Source organism: Chrysochloris asiatica, unplaced genomic scaffold (assembly GCF_000296735.1).
Source record: "Chrysochloris asiatica unplaced genomic scaffold, ChrAsi1.0 scaffold00002, whole genome shotgun sequence".
Taxonomy (NCBI): Eukaryota; Metazoa; Chordata; class Mammalia; order Afrosoricida; family Chrysochloridae; genus Chrysochloris; species Chrysochloris asiatica.
In genome coordinates, this window is record NW_006408520.1 from 52,150,313 (window position 1) to 52,170,210 (window position 19,898).

Below are 19,898 nucleotides of genomic sequence, written 5' to 3' on the forward strand. Positions count from 1 at the left end.
GAGGTTATTGACAAAAATGTGTATACAGGGAGCAGTAGCAAAACAAAATAATTCCACACTGGGGCTTTAACCACAAATTGTATTGTAAAATTTTACAAACCTGTACTTGACTAGGAAAAAAAATTCTCTATTTCCTATGCTTGGCCTGGATGATCTTTCATTTAACATTTTTTCAACATCAATCTTAGGAAGGATATTTTACTGAAAAATAGTCACATCCATTGGAGCAAAGGTGTGGTGTTGTGGGCTAATACATCAGACTGCAAAGTCATTTGAATTGTAAGGTTGGTGGTTCAAGCTCACCAGCTGCTCCTTAGAAATCCTATCAACTTGATGATACTTAAAACAACAACAATTGGAGACAAAAGGGAAGCAATTCAGAGGGGGAAATGGAATATGTCAGAGGAAGCCTAGCTCTCTCTTAGCTTCCTGCCCCCTTATTCATGCATCTGAGGCTTCCTCAAGCTGGTTTATGCATATGTTACTAGAAAAGGAGGAAGCTTTTATGAGGAGGTAAGAAAGAGAGATAGCCAGAAACCTTTACTGCTTAGATGTCCTAGGAAGTTAAGAAAAAAGAACAAGTCTGTATTGTGGATCTCTATCAACTTTGAAAGCTCTATATGCTAGAATCATGGTCTAAACCTCTTAGACTTAAACAAGCCCCTCCCTTCCTCCTGAAGCATGAAAAATCTCATATCCCTTCTTGACTCTTTGTTTCGAGAGGACATTTGAATTCCCTCTAGGTATTAACAAATTGACAAATATAATTGATTAGGCAATACATTTATTCTGGAAGGAATCTTACTTGGAACCACTTCTAACATGTTCATAGTTTGAATTCTTTCATGACATTATGTTAAGGTGCTGGGAAATCCTAACAATCTAATGTGTCATTTAGCTAAAGATTTTCTTCAAAACTTAAGCAAGTTTATTGATTTTTGCCTTGCTACCAAAGTTTAATTTTGCCCATAGATGATACTGATGAAACTGTGTTATTGCCATGCTGAATGCTATTTTTGTAAGACAACATAAAATTAAATATCTCCCAGTACAATCCTCACTCTGAGGATTATTAAATGTATGAGGGTGTGTCAAAAATTATCTGCACTCTGGCATTAGAATTTATTTTAATCAGCTTTTAGAAAAGACAAATATATCATTTTTTTAACATAATCTCATTGCTTTTTAACACTCTGTCAACAAGCTGATTTTAAAAAATGTTTTAAACTGAACTGTGAGCCACAAATGCACTGTGTCTTTACTTCCACATCAGAGGTGAATCTTCATCCTCAAAGGGCTGCTTTCAGGGGACCAAATATGTGAAAGTAGGGTGGAACAGGATCAAGACTATAGGAAGATGCTCAGCATCTCAAAAGGAAATTTTTACAGGGTGTCAACAGTGATGGTAGAACTATGTGGATGTGTACTGTAATGCAAGAGCACAATGCATTAGATAGCCTGAGAGTAAATGACTGGATATGAAATGGAAACAGCCTCAACTACTGACCAAGAAAATGTTCAAAAGTCAACCGTCAGCTGGACAATTGATGCTTGCAGTTTTCTGGGATTCTAAAGGGTCAGTATTGGAACATTACCAGAAACAACTTTCAATAATCAACAGTGCTCCTTACAACAAGATGCTCAATGAAAAGCTGAAGCCTAGCAGAGTGATTACGAATCACACTGTGAACTGCAAGGTCAGCAGTTCAAAACTACTAGCTGTTCTGTGGGAGAAATATGAGGCTGTCTGCTCCCGAAAAGATTTACAGCCTCGGAAACCCTGTACGGGATTGCTATGAGTCAGAACCGACTCCATGGCACATAACAACAACAAAACTTCAGATTCAAAGCAGAGGACTGCTATCCAAGGGCATTGTGATCTTGCATAGCAATGCACAACCACACACATTTGCTCACATTGTTGACATTCTGAAAAACTTTTTTTTTTTTTTAAAAGCAGCCAATTGAGGACTAAGATTCACCTCTGAACAGAAGTAAAGACAGAAGTATATTTGTGGCTCACAGTTCAGCCTAAAATATTTTTTAATAATGGAATATGGAAGCGTGCTGAAAGATGGACACATTATTTAGAAAAGCCAGGAGATTATATCAAAAAATGAGGTATTTGTCTTTTCTAAATGTTGATTAAAATAAATTTAACAGCCATAGTGTGGATAAGTTTTGACTTACTCTCATATTTTCTTAAAAGTTTATATATTTATTGTTTTATTTTAAGCCTTTGAAACTGTTTGAATTCTAATATTATTTAAAAATAAATAAGGGATCAAAATATAAATGAATTAACTTTTTAAAATTATATCACAAATGAATGAAAAAAAATACCTGAAAGCATAGTTATCAAGATGTTAGTAGTTAAGGTAGAATTTTAGGGGACCATTGTTTTCTTTCTGATAGCTATTAGCCAAAGAAAGTCATGTTTTATTTATATAATAAAAAATAAAAAATGATTTATTTATTATAAATAAGGATATTGTACCCACACTTTGTAATAATACATATGTAAAATTTTACCTTCAGGTACTTCCACATTATCAGTTCTCTTTTTACTATTAGAAATGTGAAATGACTTGTTAAATGACCTAAGTGAGTAAGAGAAGTAAAAAGTAGTCACCTTAATTAGGGCTTATGCATCGCACACCTCATAAACACATTCACATAATGCAATGCGGTACTTGAACAGCATTCCTTGGAATAGTTTGCACAGCCCTGTGAGAATGCCTGAATTTTACCTATTTGGTAAGGAATTGTGTTTGGTTGTTCTGGGTATTTTAAACCTGTTGAAAATGCAGACAAAATAGAGGAAGGGAGCAAGAATAATTACCTGGATATTATTATAAACTGTTAAATATAAAATCTGTTTCTTACTGCTTTTCTTTGTCTTGTTTAATAATAAGGAATACAAAGAAAATATTGAGAAGGTCCACTCTGCATCAAATTAAGCAGGTGTGCAATGGGTCATCTCATTTTATTATACATTAAACAATTTATGGGCAAATATTTGATTTTTCTATCAGTTAATTCAGTTGTTATAGTGTTTTCTTATACTGAAAGTGACCTTCAATATCGAAACATTTCTGAGACATTGTTACATCATATACAAGTGTAAGTGAAAAATAACAAGTACAAAATCCAAGAAACCTTTATTAAATAAAAATATCAAAATGTGAAGGTATTATTCCTCAACATCTAAATTTGTACATTTCTGAAGGTAGTATTTGCATCTCTATAACCCTTCCCCAAAGAATTCTGTGCTCTTTTATTTACACCATGTCAAAATGGCAGTTTTGACATCATTGAGGATCTCAAATTATGTTCCTTTTAAATGTTCTTTGTATTTTGAGAACAAAAAGAAGTGTGAAGGGGCAGGATCTGAGCTGTTGGGTGATGGGTATATGTCCCCAACAAAATTCTCACAGGACAGTCCTTGCTCCCCATGAATACTGAGTCTCAGTGCCTTTTTATGGTGGGGGAAAAAAAGTTCTTTGGCATAAATTTCCTAGCCTTTTTCTCACAAATGCAGTTTTCAATTTTCATAAAAATTATTTATAGTAGACTCTAACCATCATCTTGTGTCATTTGAGAAAATCTGTCAAGATTACCCCTTTTGTAATGCAAGAAATCAGTCACCATAACCTTCTGAGCTGACCTCTCTGTCAGCTGTTTTGATTGGACCTTTAATTTGAAAAATCCTTAAGGAGACTAAGACAAGTGTATTAGCCATAGAACTTGTGTCTAGTCATTTACAGATCACAGAGATATATTTAAACATGTTTTGTTTGGAATAAACTATTTTATGTGTGAACTGGAATGCTAGTAGCAATATTTTTTTTGACTTACATGTAATTCTGAGAAAGAGGCTTTATCATGGCATTCTTACAACCTCACTTTAAAATTGCTCTTTTTTATTGTCTAACATTCATTTTGGGACTCTCCCAGCAAAATGGTTCATTTCAATTAGGTATTTATTTAATGATTACAATGTCCCTAGTACTGTCACAAGCAGAAGGCCTTAAAAATTGGAATAAGTATGTTCAAAGCTGAAACTTGTATGGAAAAATGCTAGGAAAACTCACTGAGCAGGAACCAAAGATGTAAAGTATGAAATTAGGAAGTATATATGGATATAAAGGAGTTCTAGCCAGTATCATAGTGGTTATGAATCAGGCTGCAAACCGCAAGGTCAGGAGTTCGAAACTACCAGCTGTTCTGCGGGAGAAAGATGAGGCTTTCTGATCCCGTAAAGATTTACAGCCTTGGAAACCCTGTACAGGGTTGCTATGAGTCGGAACCGACTCCAAGGCACATAACCACCACCACCACCCTACGGATGTAAGTCCAGTTTTGTCAATCACCTATTATCTGGCTCTAGAACTACATCTGATCTAAAGAGTAATGCTGGTCTTGAGTATTAAGACTTCTGGGAAATAGTGGCTTTTAGCATCAAATATAAATATGGCTCACTTATTAAAAGAGATATAAAGACATACAACAGGGTTACTAAAAGCTTAGGGTAATTTAAATCAAGTTAATTCAGTCTTCTTTTGGGGTAAAGAAGCAATGTTGTTGTTGTTGTTATGTGCCCTGGAGTTGGTTCCGACTCATAGCAACCCTGTACAGGGTTTCCAAGGCTGTTCTTTATGGGAGCAGAAAGCCTCATCTTTCTCCCATGTAACAGCTGATAGTTTTGAACTGCTGACCATAAGACCATAACCACTAATGCTACCAGAGCTCCTTAAAGAAGCAATAATGATGGTTTAAAAGGAAGATTGCAGTGTAATCTTGACACCATTAGCATATTGTTGTTAAGTGCCAAGTCTATTCCAACTCATAGTGACCCTGTATAGAGTTTCTGAGGCAGGACTGATGGGGTTGTGGCTCAAACCATCCTTTCAGTCCAGCACATTATCCTGCAGCACTACACCATGCCGCCTAAGAGGCTAAATTCAGCAACTAAATAAAGCTTTGCAAATATTTATTATTTGCTTTCTAGAATTCAGTCTTTATGCTAGTCACTGGCAGTAAAAAGAAAACAATATATAGCCCCTTTACTCAAGATTTCAGACTAAATGAAAATAGCTTGGGGAATATCTGAATAAGACTAGGATAGATGCAGACAAATAATTTTTGATTGTCAAGATTTGTAATGTGGTTAGCTGAGAGTTTCAAGTGTGAATTTTTTCGAAGTATAACTCAGCTTTCAAGCCAAGTTCACAGTATTCTCTAGACAGCCTTTGACCAATGAATTTGTAAAGTAGTGTTTCTAGGAGCTGGTCATTTCTGCCAAGCATGGAACTTTCAGATAGGCAGTCTTTGTACTGTTCTCTATTGAGCAGAAACTTGTCAGCTGTGTATTACAATGTAATGCCCCCCTGCCTAATCCCGTTTCTTTCATTTGCTTTTAACAGGTGTTTACATTTTAATGAACCTTTTGTTCACTTAATCTCTAGCATTTAGGTTAGCATTCAAGCAATTTAACCATTTGCACCACCCAAGGACTCCGATAAGGGTGATCCTTATAAATTATGCCAGATCTACCTTTTTAAGGATAATTGAACATTTTTCTTATAAATGAATTGGTTCCAACTTCTTACCTAAAAACTTTAGTATCAAATATGTACAATCCATAGTCTTTCTTAAGAGTCACAAGACAAAAGTAATATAAATGTATATTTGAAGAAACTAGCAAAAATCAAAGGGAAAAGTTCTATGAGTAAAATAAAAGAAAGAAGGATTAGGATTAAAAGTAATCAACCTCTTAGAAGAATGGTTTAAAACAGAAGAAAACAACAATGTCTAAAGATAGACAGTATAGGGCTAGGATAGCAGCTTTGCTTTATCATGTCTTCAAAATGCTTGACTCAATCTTCTTGTTCTATGTGACCTCTACTTTCAAGGCCATCCTTTGTTTTAATTCCATAAATTACATCTTTATCCTAACCAGCAGGATGGTAGAGTGTTGTTGTTGTTATGTGCCGTGGAGTCGGTTCCGACTCATAGCGATCCTGCACAGGGTTTCCAAGGCTGTTAATCTTTATGGGAGTAGAACGCCTCATCTTTCTCGCGCGGAGCAGCTGGTAGTTTCGAACTGCTGACCTTGCGGTTCGCAGCCCAATTCGTAGCCACTACACTAGAGTAGATGAATAAAATGTTAGCTAAGGATTATGTTCACCTTAAGACAATATCTTGAGAGTTATGACACAACACTTTTGCTAATAGACCACCAATTAGGTATATGACAACATCTAGCTAAAGGAGCTCTGGTAGCATAGTGGTTACGAATTGGGCTGTAAACCTCAGGATCAGCAGTTTGAAACTACTAGCTGTTTCGCGGGGGAAAGATGAGGCTTTCTGCTCCCGTAAAGATTTATAGCCTCGGAAACCCTGTACAGGGTCACTATGAGTCGGAACCAACTCAACGGCACATAAAAAAAAAAAAAAAAAAAAGCTCCCAGGATGCTAAGAGAAATAAACTTCTTTCTGACCAGCCATGAGCTCTGCTAAAACTGGGGGTTCTTTTGCAGTAGAATTGATATTGAATAATGCTGTCAAGTATTTTAGATGCCTTTCCCACACATTGTTGTTGTTAAGTGCTATTGACTCAGTTCCCACAATTCATAGTGACCTTGGATAGAGGTTCCAAGGAGTGGTTGCTGGGTTTGAACCACCCGCTTTTGGTTCAAATCAACCTTGAGGTTCAGTGCTTACAGTACAGTATCACACCAGGACTCCTTCCCACACATTTGTTGTTGTTGTTGTTAGGTGCCATCAAGTCAGCACGAACTCATAGCAACCTTTACGCACAGCAGAACGAAACATTGCCCGATCCAAGGCCAACCTCAGTATTGTTGCCACGCTTGGGTCCATCAATGCTGCCACTTGGCCAATCCATCTCGTTAGTCTTCCTCTCTGAATCTCCACCTTACCAAAGATGATATCCTTCTCCAGCGAATGGTCCCTCCTGACAATATATTCGAAGTGTTGGAGATGAAGTTTGGTCATCTTGGCCTCCAAGGAGCACTCTGATTGCACTTCTTCCAAAATGGATTTGGCACTTTCAATATTCTCCTCCAACACCATAACTCAAAAGCATAAATTCTTCTATGGTTTTCCTTATTCACTGTCCAGCTTTCACATGCATATGAGGTTTTTGAAAATACCATGGCTTGGGGCAGGTGTTCCTTAGTCCTCAAGCTGACATCTTTGCTCTTCAACACTTTAAAAAGGTCTTATGTACTAGATTTGCCTAATGCAATACATCATTTGATTTCTTGACTGCTGTTTCCATGAGTGTTGATAGTTGATTCAAGAAGAATGAAGTCATTGACAACTTCAATCTTTTTTCCATTGATAAGAATGTTATTTATTGGTCCAGTGGTGAGAATTTTTGTTGTCTTTACATTGAGATGTAATGCATACTGAAGGCTGTGCTCTTTGATCTTCTTCAGTAAATGTTTTAAGTCCTCTTCATTTTCAGCAAGCAAGGTAGTATCAACTGTGTATCATAGGTTGTTAATGAGTCTTCCTCCAATCCTGATGCCATGTTTTTCTTCATATAACCCAACTTCTCAGATTATTTGCTCAGCATACAGGTTGAATAGGTATGGTGAAAGAATACAACCTTGTCGCACACCTTTCTTAATTTTAGATCGTTCAGTGTTCCCATGTTATGTTCAAACAATTGCCTTTTGGTCGAGGTACAGATCCCACATGAGCATAATTAAGTGTTCCAGAATACTCATGCTTCACAATGTTGTCCATAGCTTGTCATGATCCACACAATCGAAAGCCTCTGCATAGTCAACAAAGCACAGGTAAACATCTTTCTGATATCCTCTGCTTTCAGCCAAGATCCATTGGACATCAGAAATGATATCCCTCGTTCCATGGCCTCTTCTGAATCCGGCTTGAACCTGTGGAAGTTCTCTGTCAATGTATGCTTACAGCCGTTTCTGTATTACCTTTAGTAAAAGTTATGTATCCATTTATTCAGCAAAAGTCCAGCACCCCTGGCATTTTGAGAACAGTGTGTGACATCAGTGATGCTTAATATCTGTTATCACTTTTTTCCTGAGTGATGTTTCTATTAAGTGCTGTGAAGTTAGTTCTGACTCACAGTGACCCTGTACAGGATTTCCATGGATCCATTGGTGATTTGCACTGCCAACTTTTCAGTTAGTATTTCAGTGTTTGTCTTACAGTACCACACAAGGACTCTTCCTCAGTAAAACACACACACACACACACACACACACACACATTTTAGCTGCCTAAGATAATTGAAGAATTCTACCAACTTCTTAAGTCTGAAATTGATCAAATATACAATCAGGATGTATTGGTAACTACTGATGATTGGAATGTAAAGATTGGAAACAAAGAGGTGGCTCAGTCACTGGAAAATATGGCTTTGGTGATGGAAATGATGCTGGAGAGAGAATTTTGCAATACCAATTACTTATTCATTGCAAATACTTTTGTAAACAACGTAGAAGACAACTATATACAACTCACAAGACAGAATACAAAGAAGTCAAATTGACTATGTCTGTGACAAGAGATGGTGGAAAAGCTTCATATCATCAAAACAAAGTGAGGGACTAACTGTAGATGAGACCAGCAATTACTCATATGCATGCTCAGGCAGAAGATCAAGAAAATCTAAACAAAGCCACCACAGCCAAAATATGACATTGAAAATATTCCACTTGAATTTAGAGATCATCTCAATAACAGATTTGATGAATTAGACACTAATGACTGAAGAGTGGAAGAGTTGTAGAATGATATCAAGAACATTGTATAAGAAGAAATGAAAAAAGGAATAGAACAAAATGCATGTCAGAAGTGACTCTTAAACTTGCTTTCCAACATAGAGGTGCTAAAGCAAATGGAATAAATAAGGAAGTAAAATAGCTGAATAGAAAGTTTCAAAGGGCAGCTAGAGAAAATGAAGTCAAATATTATGACATATGCAAAGATATGGAGTTAGAAATATCACTGACGTCGATGGGTGAGAACTTCAATGGAGAAATGGAAGTTGTCAAAGTCTTCACTTTGCTCAGATAAACACTCATAGAAGTGACAATCAAGAAATCAAACTACATAATACATTAAGCAAATCTGCTGAACAAGAACTCTTAAAAGTGTTGAAGAGCAGAGATGTCAGTTTGAGGACTAAGTTGCACCTTACCTAAGTCATTATTTTCAATAACTTCATATGCATGTGAAAGTTGGACAATGAATAAAGGAAGACCTTAGAAGAATTGAAGACCAAAGAAGCATTTGAGTTATGGTATAGGAGGAGAATATTAAACATACCATGGACTGCCAGAGAACAAGCAAATCTATGTTGGAAGAAGTACAACTAGAATGCCCTTTAGTAGCCAAGATGGTCAGAATTCATCTTTCATACATCAGCCATAATACTAGCAGGGACCAGTCTCTGGAGAAGGATATCTTGCTTGGAAAAGTGAAGGCTCAGCTTAAAAGAGGAAGGCCCCCAATGAGATGGATTGACACAGAGGTAGCAGCAATGGGCTCAAGAGTAGCATGACTCTGAAGTTTGTACAGGACTGGGCAATGTTTTATTCTGTGGTACATAAGGTTGCTATGAGTCAATACCAACTCAATGGTACCTAGCAACAACAACAAAATAAATTACATTTCCCAAATTTTCTTCTAACTAGATAGTGCCATATGTATTTGTTATTGATACTATAACAAATTACCACATACTTAATATTAAAAAACAAATTTATTTGATTTCAGTTATGGAAACCAGAGGTACTAAATCAATTTTACTGGGGCAGAATCAGGGTTTCAGCAGGACTGGTTAATTCTAGGGTAGAATTTGCTGCCTTGCCTTTTCTAGTAATGTCCTTCTTGGCATCACACTCACATTTTGTTTTTATTATATTTCCTACTTTTGCAACTTATTAATTCCATTGTCGTATCTCAGGCTGATTTAGATCGTCTCCTCACCTCAACATCTGCAAAAATCTCTTTGCCATATGAGGTAGTATTCACAAGTTGTAAGAATTAGCATGTAGCATATTGGGAGACCATTATTAAGTATACCATCACACGCCATGAGTGGAAGTTTTGTGTGGTAGATTCTGAGCAATATTCTGAAAAGAATGATTAATGGGCTACCTCCATCTTGTTGCTTAGAACATATATGTATGTTAGTTCAGAATCTCTATGTTAGGCTATGAGAATAAAAATTATTCTTGGTAGACTAGAAAGCTGAAAGTAGCCTGGACTACAAACAACTGAGGAGCCATCACAACTGAATGTAATCAGAGCTGGAAATAAACATCTATCTTGCATAAATTTCAACTTTCAGCCAAACCTAATTCTCACTGATAGGCTAATGGATACCCAGTCTTCTTCATTTAGACCAGATGTTCATGGTCTAGCTACCTTTAAGTTAAAATATAGAACATCTGCTCTATACATGCTCAGTATGTAAAATATAATACAAACAGAATGCCCATAATATAAACTCCCATTTGGAAAATGAAAGAGTTGCAAACACAGTTGTCACTGCCCAATATCCATCTGATCTCAAAAGTGAAGCCTACCTTTTCTGACATTAGAATAAGAACATCTGGAAAATTCCTGAAATCTTTCTTGTGGAAATGTTTACCTTTCTATTTTATTTATGGCCACATCAAAAGTGAACATGAGAAGATTTATTTCTTGAGTGGTGCAAAGTACATAGCCTTAATTAGTTGGGGCCTGTACATGGCTTTACAGATTAAATAATTACAGAAATTTTTAGGCCAGACCTTTAATTTCTTTGGCAATACAAATCTCTCAAAATTTAGTAGCCATATGATGTCTTTTCCTTCAGTGGGTTCTGTGTTTTAAGTAATTAAAAGTGTATTGTATAGTTTATAATCATAAAGACAATGCTCTCTTATTTCTTGGCCTTTGTTCTCTATCAATTTATCTGTCTTTCAAATAAATAATCGTTACCATGGGACTCTGAAACATTGGGCTTTGGAGTGAAGGCAAAATCCTTACTGTCACCTTTGCCTATAGACATTTATACCTCAGGTTATCAGTATTACTTAGACTTTGAAGTCCCCTATTATTATTGTAACAATTTGAGGAACATCACTGTTACTTTTTCATCCAAATAATGTTTCAGATTAGCACAATCTTAATAAAATTCAAAGAAGACTGTAGACAGAGAGAACTTACCTTAGCAAAGCTGTTTTCTTTTCCCATTTTAATTGTAAGCTGCTATAGGTGTGATGCTGTAAGATTAGCACTTGACTACGACCCACAAGTTCAAACCCACCAGCTGCTCTTCGGAGACCCTATATAGGGTGACTATGAGTCAGAACCAACTTGACGACACTTAACAGCTGCAAAAGCCCAAGTTTATCTGCCATAAGATTTGAGTAAGAATAGCAAGTCACACTTAGGATAAACCAGTATTCTGAATTTGTTTTACAGTTCCCCTAACACCACAGTCTAAATCAACATTTGGTTTGTCTTCCAAACTGAAAATGTTTGGAGGGTATAACAGCAATAGTTACCAACTCTTCAGTCTGCAATATCTTGAATCCTTACCACCTGTAACTCAATATCCTGTACTGAAGCAGGGCCGTATATTTTACATCTTTTGTTTGTAATATAACCACTTCTAGTACTAAACTGATGTCACTTCAAATTAGATTCAGTTATGAGTAACAGATATCGAAAATGATACTAACTTGAAAAAGGTAGAAGTTTATCTTTAACATAAAATTCCAGTGGTACATAGTCCGGATTGATCTGGTAACAATATTTCATTAGGTACTTAGTAACTTAGACTTCTTTGATCCTCTATTTCTCAGTTCGTGGCCTCAACTCATAGATGACCTCGTGGTCAGAAATGGCTGCTCTTCCTCTAACCTCACATTTATGTTCTCAGCAGGCAACAGGAAGGGATAAAGAGGAAGGAAGTGACAGTATTTGCTGCTGCCTTTTAAGTAAGATTTTCAAAGGGTGAAACACAGCATCCCTTTGGCCAGAATTTAGTTATGCTGTCACATTCAGCTCCAAGGAAGTTTGAAAATGTACATCTTATTTTGAGCAGAACTGCGTCTAGACAAAAATCAGGAATTCATTGTCCAGCTTTCACATGTATATATGAGGCAATTGAAAATACCATGACTTGGATCAGGTACACCTTAGTCTTCAAGGGGTCATCTTTCCTTTTAGCACTGTAAAGAGGTCTTTTGCAACAGATTTGCCCAATGCAATATGTCATTTGATTACTTGACTACTGAAATCCTGGAAAATGCCTATATTTTTTCTCCATGAATTATGATGCTGCTTATTTGTCTAGTTGTGAAGATTTTTGTTTCTTTAAGATGTAATTTATGCTGAATGCTGAATACTGTAGTCTTTGTTCTTTATCAGTAAGCGTTTCAACAGGCAAGTTTAAATTTTTTAATTATATTGAGAAATACTAAAGAGTGTTATAATATTTTAAAAACTTGAATTATAAATTACCTTAATTTTTTAAAAATGATTTTCTTATGCCTGTTTCTATTATATTAGTTCTTCTTGGTATCTAAAATTTTTGTGGTTATATTATAAATCTTGAAGGCACTATGGAAGCATTACTATCACCCACACAGTATTTTTTACATTATCTCTACTTAGATATCACCACTCCTCTGTCAGTTTAACATGCTGTGGTGGCTTCCATGTTGTTGTGATTCTGGAAGCTATTGCTACCAGTATTTAAAATACTAGCAGGTCACCAAGATGAGTTTATAGACTAAGACTGATGAGAAAGTAGGAGACATGACTACTTTAAAATATTTAGTCCCTGAAAACCTTATGAATAGCAGTGGGACATTGTTAGAATATTAGGATATTGAATATTGAAACACGACAAAGAGTACCAGAATATTGTCAGATATAATGTCAGAAAATTAGCCTTTCAGGTTGGAAGCCACTCAAAATATGACTGGAGAAGGGCTTCCTCTTCAAAGTAGAGTTGCCTCTGATGCTATGAATGGAGTAAAGTTTTCAGGATCTTCATTTGCTGATGGGACACAACTCAAAATGAGGAGAAATGCTATAAAAATAGGACATGCAATGTACGAAGTATGAATCTAGGAAAATTGGTTGATGTCAAAAATGAAATGGAATGCATAAATATCCTAGGTATTAGTGAGCTGAAATGAGCTGGTATTGCTCATTTCAATTCTGACAAGAACATGGTTTACTATGCCAGGAATGATGAATGTAAGACGAATCGTGTCAGATTTATTATCAAACAATATTTTAAGCTCTACAAGGGTAAGTCAAAAATTATCTGTGCTCTGCCTGTAGAATTTATTTTAGTCAACTTTTAGAAAAATAAATACATAATTTTCAACATAATTTCCTTGGTTTTTAATGCACTTTGTGTATCTGTCAACAAGCTTTTGTATTCCCTTATTTAAAAATGTCCTTTTCACTTTCAGCAAACAAGGTTGTATCATCTGTATATCGCAGGTTGTTAATGAGTCTTCCTCCAATCCTGATACCATGTTGTAGTTCATATAACCCAACTTCCTGGATGATTTGCTTAATATTCAGGTTGGAAACACACGGTGAAAGAATACAACACTGTCATACACCTTCCTTAATTTTAAACCATTCAGTGTTCCCATGTTCTGTTTGGACAAATGCCTCTCGGTCCAGATACAGATTCCTCATTAGAATAATTAAGTGTTCCGGAAAACTCATACTTCGCAATGTTGTCCATAATTTCTCATGATCCACACAATCAAAAGCCTTTGTGTAGTTAATGAAGCACAGATAGACATCTTTCTGATATTCTCTGCTTTCAGCCAAGATCCTCCGGACATCAACAATGATATCCCTCATTCCACGTCCTCTTCTGAATCCGGCTTGAACCTCTGGAAGGTCTCTATCAATGCATGGTTGCAGCTGTTTCTGTATTACTTTTAATAAAACTTTACTCACATGGGATATCAAAGATATTGTCTGATGATTTCTGTATCCCACTGGGTCACCTCTCTTTGGAAAGGCACAAATATAGATTTCTTCCTTTGAGTTGGCCCAATAGTTGTCTTGCAAATTTCCTGGCATAGCTGAGGGAGTGCCTCAAGTGCTGCCTCACGCTCTTGAAAGTTTCAATTTTTATTCTATCAATTTCTGGTGCCTTGTTCTTTGCCAGTTCCTCCAATGCACCTTAGACCTCTTTCTTCAGTATCATTGGCTCTTGATCTTATGTTACCTCTTGAAACAGTTGAACATCAACTATTTACTTTTAGTACAGTGACTCTGTGTATTTCCTCCATTTTCTTTTGATGCTTTTTGCATCATTCAATAATTTCCCGCAGGGAATCCTTCAATTAACGAAAGTCGAGGCTTGCATTTTTTCTTCAGTTTCCCCAGCTTGAGAAATGCTGAGTGTGTTCTTTCCTTTTTGTTTTCTGACTCCAGATCTTTGCACATTTCATTGTAATATTTGACTTTATCTTCTTGAGATGACCTTTGAAATGTTCTTTTCAGCTTTTTGTACCTCCTCATATCTTCCATTTCCTTTAGCATATCTATGCTAGAGAGCAAGTTTCAGTCTCTTCTGACATCCATTTTGATCTTTTCCTTCTTGTCTTCTTAATGATTTTTTGCTTTATTCCAGTATGATGTTCTTGATGTCATCCCACAACTCTTCTGGTCTTTGGTGTTTAATATTTAATGTATCAACTCTGTTCTTCAGATGATCTCTAAATTCACACGGGATATATTCAAGGTCGTATTTTGGATCTTGTGGACATGTTTTCATTTTCTTCGGCTTCAGTTTGAATTTGCATACGAGGAATTGATGGTCTGTTCCACAATCTTCCCCTGGCCTTCTTTTGGCTGATGATATGGAGCTTTTCCACCATCTCTTTCCACAGATGTAGTCACTTTGATTTCTGTGTATTCCATCTGGTAAGTTGCATGTGTATAATCATCTCTTATACTGTCTAAAGACAGTATTTGAAATGAACAAATCATTGATTTTGCACAATTCTATCATGTAATCTCCAGCATAATGTCTATGACCAAAGCCATATTTTGCAACTACTGATCCTTCCTCTTTGTTCCCAACCTTTGCATTCCAATCACCAGTAATGATCAATACATCTTGATTGCATGTTTGATCAATTTCATATTGAAGAAGTTGGTAGAATTTTTCTGTTTCATCTGAATTGGCTTTAGTGGTTGGTGCATAAATTTGAATAATAGTGGTATTAATTGGTCTTCCCCTCAGGTGCATGGGTATTATCCTATCACAGACAGTGTTGTACCTCATGACTGATCTGGATATGTTCTTTCTGATGATGAATACAAGACCATTCCTCTTCAATTTTTCATTCCCTGCATAGTAAACAATGTGGTTGTGAGATTCAAAATGGCCAATACCAGTCCATTTCAGCTTACTACCGCCTAAGATGTTTATGTGCTCCATTTCATTTTTGACAATTTCCAATTTTCCCAGATTCAGACTTCATACATACCATGTTCCAATTATTGATGAAATTTGCAGCTGTTTCTCTTCATTTTGAGTTGTACTCCATCAGTAAATGAAGGTACCACAGGCTTTACACTCACGGGCTTTCCTACATTCGCATCTTTATGGTCAACTGTACTTTGAGGAGGCAGCACTTCCCCAGTCTCATTTTGAGTGCTTTCCAACCTGAGGGGCTCATTTTCCAGCAGTGTTTCTCTGCTATTCAAAAGGTTTTCAGTGACTAAATATTTGGAAGTAGATCTTCACTCCTTCTTTCTAGTCCATCTTCATTTGGAAGCTCATCTTAAACTTGTACACTGTGTGTGACCCTGCTGTATTTAAAAATACTGGTGGCATAGCTTCCAGAATCATAGTAACTCACAAGTCAACACAGTATAACAAACTGACAGATGAGTGGTGGTGTTTAGCTATAAGCAAAGGTAAATGAATTGATTCTAGAGAGATTTAATTATGACCTTTCTTAGGTTCTAGCAGAAGGATAGTGGGGTATGCATACTGAAGATTTTATAGCTTCAAGAGAGTAAATGAATGATTGCATAAAATAGAGCATTATTGTGTTCATCAGCTTTATCCTCAAAAGAGAACCATTACAGTACATTGTGCAAGATTCCAGCTTTTTAAGTAAGTTGGGTAGAATTAACTACACCGGATCTTAACTATCATGAATCAGTCAGCCAGTTACTGTGGGTAAATTCTCTTTTGTCATATATTTGTTATTGTTAAGTGCCATGGAGTTGTTTTCAACTCATAGTGAACCTGTATGTTTCTGAGGTGCAGCTGGTAGGTTTTCAGTCCAGTGCTAACCCTACAGCACCACACCAGGAGAGCTAGTCATAGATAGACCTAATATATGAAAGCATGGCTACAGGTCCTCCCTCCCCTTCACCTCCAGTCTAGCACATTGCCTCTTTTCTGACGTCAGAAAAGACATTGAAACTTGCTTTCCAGTGTAGAGATGCTACAGCAAATGGAAGAAATAAGGAGGTCCAAGAGCTGAACAGAAAATTTCAAAGATCAGCTCGAGAAGATAAAGGCAAATATTACAACAAAATGTGCAAAGATCTGGAATCAGAAAACCAAAAAGGAACAACAAGCTCAGCATTTCTCAAGCTGGGGGAACTGAAGAAAAAATTCAAGCTCAGGATCAGGCAGTGTTTCCTTCTGCTATGCATAAGGTTGCTATGGGTCAGTACCAACTCTATGGCACCTATCAATAACAACAACATCTAAAAGCTGACATTAGCTTATTTGCCTTTATTCATTTACCTTTAAGTTATTTGATCCAAGGCCTAATCCCCTTCCTGGCATCTCATCTTTACATTCTTTTGTTTAAGAATTTCCTTAGTTGTACATCTTTATCTTTTCCCCTCTCTAATTCAGCTTGAAATATTAAATAAAAGGAAAAAGTTTCTAATATAAACAAGAAAAAAAATTGTTCTCTTTTAATATCAAGTTAAATTAGTTCCTCTGATAAAATTGGGATTTTTGTTATTAAGTTTTCTGATTCATCTATGTACTTAAATTTGTTTCTACTTTACCACATTCCAAGGTAGTTGCTTCATGTGAATGTTTTTGTTCTGCAGTAAGAATCCAAGTCCCTTTATTACAGGCTGTGTTTTCAACGCCTTTGCCACTCCTTACCTAGTACAGTGATATGCACATAAGAGGCACTCAACAAATATTTATTTGTTTAAAATACTCTCTATTACCTTTAAAAGAAATATCCAAATGCTATATTATTTTGTGTTTATGACATAACTTACTGGATCATTTAAGTAAGATTCTTGTAAACAATAAAATATAGAGTTGATTTCTATAAAGTTTTAGATTCTATGAACAATGTAAAGAAAAAAAATTTACTTGCCAGCCTAAAGAGTTTACTGCACAATCTGAGCATTATACTAAAACTCATACATACAGGTTATGTTATATAGAGAGTCTGACGATAAATACAAGCTGAAAAATAAATCATATATATAAATTAATGAATATTTGAATTATAATGAGTTATTTATTTAAAAAAATGAAGTGATTTGTGAATGACCTTAACTTTCCACAGCATGTTTCCTTGTGCATTTTAATAGTGGAGGATACTTGGTAGAGAAGCAATGATTCTGACTTATTATGCCAATTTTTTTTCAATAAAAAATGTTCAATTTTTGATTATTTTTTTCAATCAAAAATCATAGAATTTTGAAAATACTTCAGAGATACCATTAGGCTTTTTAAAAAAGATTCACACTTGTTGAAATTGATGCATAGTTTTTATATGGCAAGTAAGTATACATTCTTAACTATTAATGTTTATTACAAAAACTGCATAAAATCATTTTTCACATTAAAAATCTTAGTAGCATATAGAAGTGGAAGAAAATATTATTAAACACATGCTGGTTTGAGTTTTAATTTTGGAGCTCATTGAAACAGGAAAGGCTGTCATTCACATTTTTAGGTTTTTTTCTAACATGTAGAGATCCATGATTATTAGAATTCATGAGCACCTAAAACAAATCCAGAGCTCATTGTCCTCAAGGCAAAATGTAATGTTTGCTGACTATCTTTAACTAATGGTACAATTCAAGATTTTAGCTGTAATTTTTCAATCTTTAAATTTTATTACTGTATTTTTCTTCAGGGTAAAAAAAAATTATGGGTCAATTTTCACTGAAGTAGGCTGGATTTATGTATTCACCTCTCACCAGTGCCAAAAGGAATTGTGCACATCAATCCCTGGACAGCAGGATGAAAACTTGTCTCTGTTTGGACACTAGGGATATCACCTGTACACACAAGATAAGTGTAAAGTTGAAAAGAGAAACACACTTAGTAATTCATTAAAACCAGAATATTTTGACAATTTGAAACTTGCATAAAAATGTTCATGAAATTATTTATTTCTTCAAAGTGAAATGTAATATTAGAATTTAAAAACTGAATGAAAGTTACCAGTATTTTAAAAATTGCTTTACAAAGAGTTTTAATACTAAACTTTTTAAGTTATCCATCTTTTCTAATAAAAAAATTAAGATAAATAAAATTACCATAATTTTATCACATACTTAGAATGAATTTTTATTTTTCCAAGTGAAGAATATGGCTGTTTCAATTTATTTAAATATTGGTCTAAAACTTGAATCACAAAGATTCATGTTTTATGACTCATCTACAAATCAACAGCACAGAATTTTCTCAAGATAAATTCAGGCCATGACTTCATGAGGAAATATGAACTATTGAATCATGTTACTGGTCTATGGTCTACTTAACATAGTTTTAGAACCATTAGTTTGTGGAAAATATTCCCCTAGAAACCCTAGAGATACTGATAGTAAATGACAGGCAATTACTTATAGTTAAGTCTATGTAGCAAAATATACAGAATAACAGTAACACCTGAGAAACTCTGTTAGTGTAATGGATTATGAGCTGGGCTGATAACTATCAAGTCAGCTGAGGCTTTCTGCTCCTGTAAAGATTTACAGCCGCAGAAGACTTATACAGGGTTGTGATACGTTGGAATTGACTCGATAGCACTCAACCACCACCACCACAGCAGTACTTACTCTAATAGCTTAAGAACCATAAGTACGCCTACTTTGTGTCTTTGAAGGGGTTCTTTTGACATGAAGAGCTAAGCATTGGGCTGCTAACTGCAAGGTTGGTGGTTCCCACTCACCAGCTGGTCTGTTGGAGGAAGACTCATTAACAACCTGCAATACACAGATGATACAACCATGCTTGCTGAAAATGAAGAGGACTTAAAATACTTACTGATAAAGATCAAAGACCATAGCCTTCAGTACAGATTGCATCTCATGTAAAGAAAACAAAAATCTTCACCACTGGACCAAGAAACAACATTCTTCTTATCAACGGAGAAAAGATTGAAGTCATCAAGGACTTCATTCTTCTTGGATCAGCCATCAACACTAATGGAAGCAGCAGTCAAGAGATCAGACGACGTATTACATTAGGAAAATCTGCTGCAAAAGACCTTTTTAAAGTATTAAAGAGCAAAGATGTCAGCTTGAGGACTAAGATGTACCTAACCCAATCCATGGTATTTTCAATAATCTCATATGCATGCAAAAGCTGAACAGTGAATAGGGAAGATAGTAGAAGAATTGATGCAATTGAGTTATGGTGTTGGAAGCGAATACTGAAAGTGCCATGGGCTTCCAAAAGAACCAATAGATCTGTGTTGGAAGAAGTGCAGCCAGAGTGCTCCTTGGAGGCCAGGATGGCCAAACTTTGACTTCCATACTTCGGACATATTGTCAGGAGGGACAAGTCCCTGGAGAGGGACATCATGTTTGGTAAGTTGGAGGGTCAAAGTAAA

The 19,898-nt window shown here is 35.8% G+C and overlaps 1 protein-coding gene across 1 annotated transcript in view; it reads left to right on the plus strand.

Moving 5' to 3' along the window:
• Nucleotides 1-19,898, plus strand: part of LRRIQ3 (leucine-rich repeats and IQ motif containing 3) — a 248,551-nt gene that overhangs the window by 102,746 nt on the left and 125,907 nt on the right. The window contains exon 6 of the mRNA XM_006831090.1: nt 10,192-10,200. Coding sequence (XP_006831153.1) covers nt 10,192-10,200 — 9 coding nt within the window. The remainder of the gene's footprint in view (nt 1-10,191; nt 10,201-19,898) is intronic.